Raw genomic sequence first — 12,769 nt, forward strand, 5'->3', positions numbered from 1 at the left:
TTGGCTTCCCATAATTTTAGCACAGAGTTAGATCACGGGTCTAAGTTCAATCAGAGTTCAGAATACGGGCCATGGAATTTATTTTGATGTTCTTGTTTTGGAGGCCTACTATTGAGGAGCTATGCTCCATTGTTTTCTCAGTTTATATTATTTTTTCCCAAAATATACAGTGTATCTATGATATGTACATGACTGTATAATGTTATGTGATATTTAAGTAATGTATGGGGTTGTAAAAGTACTATATATTGACCCTTTTTCCCCTTTTTCGTTTGTGGCTCGTTAAATGCTCCAGTAATGACAAAAGGATGAACATGTTTGCATGTTTTATTGAAATAGAATAAAAGGAAGAGGTTGTGATGTAATTGGTATTTTTTGAGGAAAAAATAATATAATAAAAATTATCAAATGATATTTTGTTCAACTTTCTTTTCTACATGATTCAGCTTCTGTGTGAATCAAGGTTTACGAGATCAGGGGGCGTTGCAGAAAGAGTTGCGTTTAAACGCAAGTCAAATATCAGGCGCAAGTCCGGAATATGGATGCTTCATTGGCTGAAAATCAAAGTTGCGCAATATTTTTTTTTAGTTGCAACGGGCCCCAGAATGAGTAGAGGGGGGGGGGGGCTTGGCTGAAAAAAATGAAAAGTTGAGATGAACAAAGGAAAAAAGCATGAGAGGGCGAGTGGTAGAGGAAAAGAGAGAGAGATGAAAAGGGGGGCGGAGATGAAGAGAGAAAGAGAACACAGAAAAGGAGTTGAATAGAGAGAAGGAAAGAAAGTTAGGGGGAGGGGGTAGAAAGAAACTAAAGGGGAGTAAGGAGAAAGAGCAAAGGGGGGGGGGGTGGGGCACTCCATGAACCAATGCACTCTTAAAATAGTTGGGCAAAAATGCTGAACTTTTAACCAACCCTGGGCAACATACTGTCCACACTACAACTATTGGTTAAAATCTGTCCAAATTGGGTTATAAAAACTAATAATTGGTTACTAAATCTGCTCAATTGGATAATAATTGCCCAGAATATATATTTTTTTTAAACCAAAATACGTTACTCAACACAGTGGACAGTATGTTGCCCAACATTTTAAGTGTGTGTGATATGATGAAATACCAGAAAAAAAATTGTCAGTCATGATTGGCAAAAATTGATGAGGTGCAGGCCTTTGATTGGACATGGATAAGTGAAAAAACTTGAGTGGCTTAGGTCTTCTTGCATGTATGATGTACAGGTCGATTGAGATCCTGGGGGTGGGGGGGGGGGGGGCACTTCTATTGACGAGTGGATACCATGCGCGACCAGGGGGTCTCGAAAAGCACCCTAAACAAGTGTTTTCCATATTCTGAAAATGCACCCCTTGACAAGTATTGGCGTGTGAAACCCTACCCTTAACAAGTATTGGAAACAAAACAATACTATGGCAAGTATTCCCTGAATTGAAAACTTCATCAAAATCGGATGGAAAATAAGAAAGTTATGACATTTTAAAGTGTCGCTTATTTTTCACAAAACAGTGATATGCACAACTCAGTGATATGCAAATGAGAGTTGATGATGTGACTCACTATTTCTTTTGTTTTTTATTGTTTGAATTATACAATATTTCATTTTTTACGGATATGACAATTATGACCATCTTGTTTGAACCACAAAATGTTAAAACAATGCAATCCCACATGTTAAAGGAGGTATGAAACTTTGCTCACATGACATTGAGGAGAAAATTCAAATATTTCGTATTTCATATAATAAAATACAAAAGAAATAGTGAGTGGGTGATGTCATCGGTCCCCTCATTTGCATACTGACCATGATGTGCATATAACTGTTTGGTGAAATTTAGCAAAACTTTAAAATGTCATAACTTTCTTACTTCAGATCCAATTTTGATGAAATTTTCAGTGTTATTCTTGTTTGATTTTCTCTTTCTATTAAAATCATATTTTTGTTGGGGTGGACTTGTCCTTTAAATTAATGAAAAGACACACTGATAATCAGATAACAACACAAATCAGATAATATACTTTACATATTTAATGAGGAATGTAACTTGTACAAATTTGAACACCATAATTTATCAATAACCTTTACATCCACAGAACAAGTTTATGGCACAACCATATACCATGTTTATGCAATATGCAATGTTGAACCTCACACAACCAATATCCAGGGGGAGATCACAGCTTTACCTATAAAGTGTACATGCTTATGCTACAGTACATAACTGGGGAAGAAAGCGCTGACTCGCATTCATAAACAAAATGCAGATCCTAAGAGAGTCTGAAGCTACTCAGACAAATCATAATAACACAGATTTGTAAAAAATGAATTATTTGTTAACTTTTTACAAATCTTTATTATGCTTTGTATTATTATAATACTGTGATAAATTATCCTGTCAAAGCATATAACAGTATGTATAATGCAGGCGTAGGCTGCAGCTATTGTCTTTACTGTTACACTAAATATAAAGTAACATGTAAGATGCGGCGAGACTACAAACAGATGCTGTGGAGAAGTCACTGTCGATACGCACTTGGCTTTCTCTTTAGTTGTAGTTTTCTTACAAGTAACCCTGTTTGGATGGGGATTATTCATACGAAACACAGCCACAAAATTATACTTGAAAATTAGAAAATATCTGAAGTCAAACATGGCGGTTGCTCCACAGGCAGTCTGTAGTCTCTCCGGAATCAGATTTATTGCTTACATTTTATAGGGTAACTATCACCAAGGAGCTTCCAACACATGAATTTAGCTCTTCTAAAGCTGTTGAATAACATAACAACTGATAATTTAGATTCTCATGTACGATGTTCACATTTGTACAAAATTCACTATTTAAAACAAAGAGTACTATTATTGCAATTTTTTATACATAATTTAATTCTATTTAATACCATACCTTCGATACCAATACTGACACAATTGATATACACAATGTGATACACACAGCGTGAACATTTTGCCCATTATGGGGGGGGGGGGAGCTTTCACAGAGATGAAGACTGGAATATACCTATGGCAAGCCATGAATTGGCTACAATTCTACCAATGGATTTTTTCCATTTTCTCCATCAATGGGATCTACTTAAATGAAAGCAGATCCTTCATCAGATTAAGTGTGAAGCTTAAAACTTGGGTTCTTACAATGAAAACACTCAATCCAGAACAAGAAATCCAGCTTTATAAAACCAACATTGGGCAAAGGGACAATAAGCAGTTCTAAATATAAGAGTTGATGGTCTTCTAGACTACGTCTTGAAGCTCTGTGATTGACCATACATGTATGGCCGATTTTTGTGACTGACTGCACATAATCATCAATGCGATCAGTTATAGCCCCGTCTTACAAAGAGTTGCGATTGATCTGATCAACCCCAACTATGGAAAGCCAGCAACGCCCACATCTAAAATGCATGTTTGTTCAAATTTTTTTTCTAGATATGATGTATACTCATACATTGTTTTCTTGACAATTTTTGTTGTGTTCGCCTTTGTTTACAAAGGACATTTGCAAATTTCCTGTATAAAAAAAATTATGACACTGATGGATTTCCATACAGTTGAGGTTGATCGGATCAATCGTAACTCTTTGTAAGACGGGGCCCTGTTGTGCAAATCAAATGTATAATCAATCGCTACGCTCTGCATTACATGGCCTTGAACTGCTCGCTTTGCAAACTGACTCATACCCAAAACCAACTCATATGAGAGAAACTGTACATTTTAAAGTACTTGGTACTACTTCTCAACACAGTATGACCAACATTAACATTACGGCCCAGATTCACAAGAGATGTCTGGACAATAGATGGGGTTCCAAGCCCTTTCTAGGTATTTCTAGTGCATTAAAATGAACGGTTCCATGACATTTGCTCCGGCGACGATTACTCTGAAGGAAAATATGCATTTTAAGCCAAACATAAAATCTAACCTCCAAGAGCTAAATAATCCCTAATCCTTATCTTTACACTATTCTAAACCAAAAACTCTATTACAATCCTAACTCTAACCCTATGCCCTCTGAGATATCAAGACAGGAGCATGTCATGTAACCAAACAAACATGAATACACGTTTATTACCCATGGGTGCACTAGAAATATATCTGGAACGTATTTAGGGCAAACATAATTAATACCCTAGTTGGAGTTTAAACCAGGAAGGAGTTTGACCTCCTTTGTGAATCTGGGCTAAGAAGTTTCTGACATTAAACCTACCACCTACACTTAGAGACAGACAAGAATAGATTACCATATATAATATAATTTCTGAACTGATAGCAATATAATATACTTGAAGGATGATTCGAAGATTTAATCTAAGAATTTTCTGTTGATGTTTGCACCAAAGAGTTTGTTCCTTATCTCGGGGAGCATCTGTAAAGATAATAAAAATAAACAAAAACATCATATAATACCCGAGACGGGCCAGAAATATAATAAAGATTATATAGGATTTATATAGCGCATATATCCACCTTGTTAGGTGCTCAAGGCGCTTCTATATTACACCGCCTAAGCTAGTCCAACAAGTCCGGTGCTCACAGCTTTTTTGAGGAATTACTCCCTGCCAGTACCCATTTACCTCACGTGGGCTGAGTGCAGCACAAAGGAGGTGAATTTCTTGCTGAAGGAAAACACGCCATGGCTGGGAATCGAACCCAAGTCCCTCAGATTGAAAGACGAGAGTCTTAACCACAACACCATGATGCCCACACAAATATAAATATACAAATGCACACGGGAGTGTATTTAAAGGGGCAAATGAGCCGGCAACCTTAAAGGTAAATGCTAGTTGTGGAAACGATATCAAAATGAGTTCGTACAGAATCCAATGAAATGACCACCAAAGTGTCTGTTTGTATAAATAAAACATATGTGCCAAAGAATTCTGGAAGAAATTGTGTAAATGCTGAGAAATCAGCAAATAAGCACACGATTCGGGTCAAGCGTCGGGCCGACATTCAAGGCAATAATAATACACTGTCCCACGTGCGCTTATCTGTGTTGGTGATCTTCAGTGTGAACATTTTTCAACGTAGATTTCAAGATTTCACAAAGTTCAGTTTATGTAACTGTACCAGATCTAGATCCTCGATGATATACTGACAATTAAGCCTGGTTTACAGACTTTCTCATGAAATCAGTGTTTACTGCAACTACTGGCATTTCTCTTTAATAGCCCCACCTCAAGTCCTCATATCTGGCCAGGTTCATGGCCCATAATGCAATATTCTGAGCAGTGTAGTCTTGTGACACAGGCACACTTGAATGATAACACTGATTCGGAGCTCAGTACATTCATATAAAAATTAATGTTATAAAGAAGCAAAACATGTACCTTTCCTCTCAAACACATTTTTATTTTCTCAACACAAATGAAATCATACACTTATTCAGCCTCTGTATTACAAATACTGATCTCAATTGGTAATTATTTTAAGACTAGCCAATTAAAATACACAGTCAATGAGAGAAAACACACAGTTCGCTCCCCCTTTAAAGAATTTCCATGGCCCTCGTGTTCCATTGTATTGCGGCTAACAGCACTACCCAGTATGCAGCATTATGTATGTAAAACATGTCCTCAAAGTTATTTTAGATTCGTAAATGTGTAAATGAGAGCTTTCCTAAAATCATATTCATGATCTGTGACATAAACATTAATGATTAAATGAACATTATGCAACAGTAATTTCAATTGGAAATTACAAATTTTGCCAAGAGTGTTACTTTTATGTTGCAAACCTGGATTGTAGATAGGACGTTTCAAAATCCACAAAACATGATTGAAAAAAAATAGGGTCAACTTACCTGATTACTAGTAAGTGCTAGTCTCTTCTCAAGGGTGTTTTCAACTTTGATAGTACCGCTGGGTGTATATAGCTCTATACCACCACTCCTATGTAACACAGAGATAGGAACAATCACTGATTCGCAATTACTTATTTCATTGTGAGAGAATGCTGTTGGTCTGTTGCATCATTATCAGTCGTATCACAGTTTGTCCAACACTACAACTTCAGCATTTCCTGATCCTACCCACACCTTATGTTTGCAAAATACTTTCTTTCCATTTTATGTAACATGATGTCTTTCAGGTTATTCAAATGGAAATTTTACAAAACATGCAATCATTTGAAGTCAAATTGAAACTAAGTAAAACAAAAAAACACATGTAATCGAATATCTATAACTACATTTACCATGGTAACGGGGCTTTGCAGCCAATCACTGTCAAGGTTTTGATGGTAACTACAATAATGGTAGTTACCAAAGTTGTAACTCCATGAAACAGGCCCCAGGGGTCCGTAACACAAACATCAGTGATCAATCGCTAAAATCGATTGACCAATCAAGATCAATGGTTCACATGCATTTGGTTCAAAGTGCCGAGTAGGAACCAATCAGAAGGGTTCTTTCGTATTTCGCTATTCATTGCGAAGCTTTGTGTTATGCGTCCCTGAGCTGTCAGTGAGATCAACAGTGCGAAATGGAATTTGCAAAAAGACAATTCTAGAATTGAAATTGAAGCATGGGCATATATGGATTTATTTCCAATTTGTCTAATGCGAATTCGTCCAATCGCCAACTCGTCTAATAACCAGTTAGTTGGTCCAATAGCCATTTAGTCCATATACCATTATGTCTAATTGGACTAAGTGTTAATGGGGCGAAATGAATGAAAATTAAATGCATATCAGACCAACTGGTTATCAGACGAAATGGTGATTAGACAAAGTGATGATTGGACCAAATGGTTGTTAGACGAAATGTTGATGGATGGAATGGCATTAGACTAAATAAAAGTAGACAGTGGCGTACCTGGGATTTTTCACAGGGGGGGCAAAACCGTCCGCCAACAAATTTGACAAGCCCCCCCCCCCCAAAAAAAGGTCTTCAATCACAAATGAAGGATATCGTACCAGAAAAAAAATTGACAAGCAAAAAAAAAAGGACTTCAATCACAAATGAAGGATTTCGTACCAGAAAAAAATTTGACAAGAAAAAAAAAAAAAAAAAAAAGGTCTTCAAGCTCGTCAGGGGGGGGGGGGGGGGGGGGGGGGGGGGGGGGGGGGGGCAGGGATACGTCCTTTGCATGGGTTGTGGCTCGTCAGGGGGGCATACTGCCCCCTCTGCCCCCCCCCCCGTAGGTACGCTAATGAAAGTAGACCATGTAGTGAGTGGACGAGTTGGCAATTTACCCATAAATGGTGGATCATACTAATTCAAAGGAATATTACTTACAGTTCAGGGGACAAGAAGTTCTCTGGATCAATGACGACATTGCATTCTTTCTTACTGGCTTCTCTGTAAGCCTTTACTGCATCGGGTACACACTCCTAGAAAAAAGAAAGGGAGGGAGATGCTTTTTTTGCAGGTAAATGCAGAATATCTGCAAAAACTTTAGTACACCAGGCCACTGCACATCTAACAAATTTTCTACGATCCAATTTTGTAATAAAATGCATTTTTTTCATTTCATAAAATATAAATGAAAATAATCTTTTTATTTGAGGTTCACAATGTCTAAGAATACTAATATCAATTTTTTTAAATACTTGCAAGCATTTATTTTGGAGTAAAGGCCAAATTGGTTTCAAACTACACATTACATATCATGTGCACGTAGGCATTTAAGTGCAGAGCTGCCAACCTTGTACAAACAAAAAAAGGAATCATTATGGCCAAAAAAAGGAATTTCCAACAAAAAAAAGGAATGTGTTAAAACGAACCTTAAAACGACATGCGACAAACATCCAATGCAAAAAGTATGTATGCAGTGAACAATTTAAAAAAAGTTAATCTCTAGGCCTAGTCTGGGCTAAGTAACGGAGCGTTACAAATTGGACCCTTATTTTAATTAAGTCAGTAGCAGGGCTTGAATTAAGAATTGAGAGGGGCAAGGCCATTTTCAAATGGGCACTTTCAGCTTGGGGCAACCGGCAAAGTGGCCTTGGATGCCCCAAAATTTCAAGGGGTATCAAGGCCATTCTATAGGACATGAAGGCCACTTTTATTCTAGTCAAATGGGCACCTAGGCAAATTTTTCTAAAAATGACAAGTAGGCCTTTCATTTTGTAGTGCAACCTACTCCGGCACTTATCAAAGTGAAGATCTGTCGAGAAAAAATTCTTTCAGGGGCACCAAAATCAGTTCTGGTGAACATTTTTAGGGCCCCATTTTTCTGGGGCTTCCATTCCACTTCTAAAATAATTAATTGTTTTATGTTGAGTTTCCTGACAAAACTACCAAATTGTAGACTAAGAGAAATATATAAAAAAAAGTTGACATCAATTCAGACTTCTCTTCCCAAGTAACATTGTTTTTGCCAAACAGTACCCTTTAAAATTAAAGTGTCATAAAATGGAAGTGTACATGTAACATTCCACAAATATAGAAAAACTATTCATAAATCAATCTAATCTAAAATTCAAATAGATCTATAGATAAGAAGTTGAAATCATTCCACAAAAGTCCCATCGTAAATCACTTCACGATGTGCACAGCTCAGCCTCAATCACACTGCACGCACACTCAATCATCCCCAGCAGTGACGGCACTATAGAGCAGACATCTAGGCCGCCAGAACCGGGGAAGAAATCTTCCCATTCCTGCTAAACTGAATGCTAAAGTGCCGACTTTTTTAATGAATTCCAAAGGCAGTAGGACATCTCTCTAGTATAAATCATGTGAAACTATCAATAAATGTTGAATATCACCCAGAATTATTACTTCAAGGGACAATGAAGAGCTTTCCAGGTCTTTTCAAAGCCGAATTCATCGTATTTGTTTGATACGATTCAAGTTGATGAAAATTAACCAGACAGTACCGTTATCCGAAGGGAATTGATATTAATCAATTCAAGAAAATAGCCTCAAAATTTCATTTCTTTATCACAACAATTAATTTTAAAGTATATGAAAAATATCTTTTGATGATTCAATCTTTAATATATATGATGAGTATTTTTGTAAAATTTTGCAAATGGAATAATAATTTCCCTCAAACCTCCAAATCCCCCTCCATTACAAATGGACTCTTCTCTTACTACATTTGGGAATTACCCTACACAGAGATACGATCTTACGTATACGTAAGCTCCCGAAGGGAGCTAGAGAGGGAACTCTTTCCGCGCGTTTTTATTTCCCATAGGTTTTGTACATAGCCAACATGGCTGCCGGCGGACAATTTGAAGGATGATTTTGGAGGGTCAATGTTTTATTCATGAGAATGACGTCAAAATACGCATAATGCACTTGTATGATTGGATTAAACGCTAATGTTTTATTCATGTACTCATGCATTAAACATTTTTTTCCGTCCCACAATTCCCTACGATATCTGTGCGAAGTGTCGTTCTTTTGGACTCTGCGAATTTTTTTTTTTTAAACGAAATAGCTAGACTAATTATCTGTTTATAGAATTGATGTTCGAAATCATGGTTTCTGAGTGAACTTCATTGGAGCGGAAAATCATGGAGGGAACATCAATACTATTCTAATGACATTCCATAGGAATAAAAGTAAGTTACGCTCATTTTCATGTTTTGGTCTCACTTGCAAATTGTAATGTGTTTGCCGGGGTTCGGGGCTCATCCTGTATTACGCACTATGTAAACCTCAATTTCAATATTTCTTTTGCCTGACTTCCAAATAAGTGTGATCATTAAGTTTCTCAAAAATACTATATCTAGGGGTCTATAGTTTGTCGTAGATCTAGACATTCATCGGAATGCTTCATGTAGGTCCAAAGTAAACCTGTATTTCAGTTTTATTGTGATTAGACAATTATCAGGGGTAGATGTGGACTTGTTTCCGACCTCCTGTTTTTTAGTAACGACAAACTGTCGATTTTAGGCCAATTCAAATTTAGGTCAATGTAGGGATATGGTCAGAGCGGGATCCGGCCTTTGATATCGCCGGTGCTAGCCGGCTAGCGAGATTGTCGATGTAGTCATGGGGTATGAAAATAGCGGGGACGGACTAGGCCCAAACTTCAAGCTTGAAAGTTGAAGTTTAGGCCTAGTCCGTCCCCGCTATTTCATCTTCATATGAATAAGTATTCTCAGCATTTTCTTTTATTCAGGAACGTTTTACTTCAGAATAATCAGTGTTGAAATACGATTGACTTGGCATTAAGTGTCTGTTATTAGTGTAAAGTGTTACTTAGTCTTAGATTTGAATGAAATGGCGTAGCCTACCCTTGACCTAAATCAAGTCTATTTGAACAGGATACCCTGGGCCTGGCCTGGGGTGGTAATTTGAAAACGTTCTTAGTGTTTACTTCATTCAATTGTGATGTGATTCTTAAGTTATACAGGCCCAGCATAGACCAGATTCAGCTATATACAGCTGTAGAAATATGTGGTTGGAATCATTTTACTTTTATAATCAGAGTGAGGTAGGCCTATGCCTCTATGTGATAGAGAATGAAGTTTCGGGTCCAGATAACTTTTTTGTTCTAGTTTGGAATATTCATACATAGACCTGGGATATGGGCAGCTAGAAATTTCAAAAATATTGTTTAAGAAGAGTAATTTATTTATCTCTAAAACTCTCAAATTTAAATTGTCAATTGCAGATCCAATGGGACCAAGTTCTTAGCAGTTCACACCTAGTCAGAAGTACAAAATTGAGAACCATGCCGATCAGCAAGTGTTAGTTACAATCTAATGAGGAACAGGATATCTGAATGGAAAAATTGCAAGGTATGCTTACTGTTTTGATAATATACAGGCTGTATCTAAGCTCATCACCCCCCCCCCCCCCAAAAAAAAAAAAATAATAAATAAATATTCCCCCTTTTTTGGGAGGGGGTGGGCTATGGCCAATTGTGCTGAAACATGATGCGATATCATGTAATGTTAAAGTTCCATTGTGAGTTAATATTTGTTTGAATTCAGGTTTACCAGTATTTCCATTTTTAACACTGCATACTATTTATCCATATCTCCTGTCTATACATGTACATGCATTTGCATAAAAAACCAAGATATTAACAGTTATCACAAAATTTGCACTCTTTATTTTCAAAACATACTGTAGATAGTTATATTGCTATATGAATTTATCTGGATTGTTTTATCACTGAAGAGTATAAAATAGAGTTTACATTTTTTTATATAATAAACTGGACTAGATGAGTAAGAATAATTTACAGCTTATTTTGTTCTTTTCTCTCTTTTACCATGCAGGTTTCCCACTTCCCAAGCTGTCCAAGTACTGGTATCACAACATAAGTGCCAAGAAGAGATATGAAGGCCAAGTTAATAAAAAGTAGTTACTTTATTGCAATAACACATTAAAAATGAATTAATTTGAAATAAATATATTAATAAAGCATTGAATGTTACTTGAACTACACATCTGTAGAAAAGAGTGCGGTACAAGTTCAGGTTCATCACAGGGGCCTTGGAACGGTTTTCAAAGTGGGGGCTGCATGACCATGCAAAAAATCACAATCGTACGTAATTTTTACGTTTTTGTACATGGTTTTGGAAAAAAGTCGGGGCTGAAGCCCGCCTCCCCTCCCCCCCCCCCCCCCCCGCTTCCGCGGCTCCTTCATCACCGGGCAATGACATTGAAGTATACAAGTTTTGGTACAAAATTTCACACAAAATACAAGGAAGAAATATTTTTCCAACGGGCAAATGTATCACCTTTTATTGATATTTTGTACTTCTACTAGTTCTTAGTAGTTTTTATGAAAGTAAATATTATTTTCCAGTTTAAAGGCCTATTCAATATTAGAATAGGTCTTCTTTTAGTGACATACTTAGGGTTGTAAGACAAAAAATATTGTATTTTGAAATAAAAATTATGCATAGCTAAATGATAATAAAGGTGCTCAGAAGATTAAGAAATAATGTTAGTATCACTCCTGGACCTTATTTCATAAACAAGTTATTACTATTGCAGTCTTGTCATTATGACAATTATGGTAAAAGGGCTGAGCAAGAAATTAAGGTTTTTATGTTACCTAAAACAGGCTGGGGGCAAAGTTACCATGATTACAAGTCTTCAGTGGAGTAACTATGGGGGGCACGTGCCCCCCCCCCCCAATCAGCTGACAAAAAAAAAAAATGAGGAAAAGGAGAGGTAGAGAAACGTAGTGGGAAAGAAAAAATTATTGTTCATTATAATGTTATATTATAATTATGTTATATTACATAAACATTTTTTCATAACTTTATGAAACATCATTTTCTCATGGCCTATGTTCATTGTTCCTGGTGCGCGCACTGTCTGTTTAACAAGATATATAAACCTGTTGTACTAAAACCTCCCGTTTTCAAGTCAATATGTACCAAATATATTTCATCGCACTTCGAGTTATTGTTTTATGTAAAATAGTATGCTTCTTTTTCATGACTACTTTAAAGTGATTGCCCCATTTTAAGGTCTTAATATAAAATATTTCCTGTCCGTGCTTACGTTCGCATTAGTGGATTGGTGAGATATGTCTTGGCTTCAGTTCTTAAAATGTCCCCTTTTCTGATCTGAATATCAAACATTTTCAGGTCGCGCTTCGCGCTCGCATCATGGTTAGTGAAATACGTATGATCTTCGTGAATTTCTACAAACAAGCCTTAAAATGCCTCTCTTCAGGTCTGAATTTCCTAAATTTTCAGCTCGCACTTTGCGCACGCAATATCTAATTAGTGAGATGCGTATGTTAATAATCATGATTAAAATGACTGCAAGTGCTTCATGTGTTTAGATGTAATTCTAACAAAATCAGCAAGCGCTTGGCACTCG

General features: G+C 36.7%; 1 protein-coding gene and 1 long non-coding RNA gene across 2 annotated transcripts; one reads left to right on the forward strand and one right to left on the reverse strand.

Moving 5' to 3' along the window:
* Nucleotides 1-2,016: 2,016 nt before the first annotated feature.
* On the reverse strand, nucleotides 2,017-9,038 carry LOC135157806 (V-type proton ATPase subunit E 1-like). Its single transcript, XM_064114745.1, has 4 exons — nucleotides 9,021-9,038; nucleotides 7,256-7,350; nucleotides 5,822-5,909; nucleotides 2,017-4,384 (listed from the first exon to the last, which is right to left on the reverse strand). The coding sequence occupies exons 1-4, from the start codon at nucleotides 9,036-9,038 to the stop codon at nucleotides 4,322-4,324; spliced, it is 264 nt and encodes an 87-aa protein (XP_063970815.1). The 3' UTR covers nucleotides 2,017-4,321.
* Nucleotides 9,039-9,428: 390 nt separating this feature from the next.
* On the forward strand, nucleotides 9,429-11,493 carry LOC135157859 (uncharacterized). The gene is made up of 3 exons (XR_010296781.1): nucleotides 9,429-9,534; nucleotides 10,593-10,719; nucleotides 11,206-11,493. It is a non-coding gene; the product is annotated as an uncharacterized LOC135157859 (long non-coding RNA).
* Nucleotides 11,494-12,769: the final 1,276 nt, after the last annotated feature.

Source organism: Lytechinus pictus, unplaced genomic scaffold (assembly GCF_037042905.1).
Source record: "Lytechinus pictus isolate F3 Inbred unplaced genomic scaffold, Lp3.0 scaffold_20, whole genome shotgun sequence".
In the NCBI taxonomy this organism is placed as follows: Eukaryota; Metazoa; Echinodermata; class Echinoidea; order Temnopleuroida; family Toxopneustidae; genus Lytechinus; species Lytechinus pictus.

What these genes read in the sequence shown, in the direction of transcription:
- LOC135157806 (XM_064114745.1), bottom strand. An exon ending in AACTTCTTGTCCCCTGAACT is followed by an intron (nt 5,910 to 7,255) that starts GTAAGTAATATT and finishes TGTGTTACATAG; the next exon opens with GAGTGGTGGTATAGAGCTAT. An exon ending in TAGCACTTACTAGTAATCAG is followed by an intron (nt 4,385 to 5,821) that starts GTAAGTTGACCC and finishes TTATCTTTACAG; the next exon opens with ATGCTCCCCGAGATAAGGAA.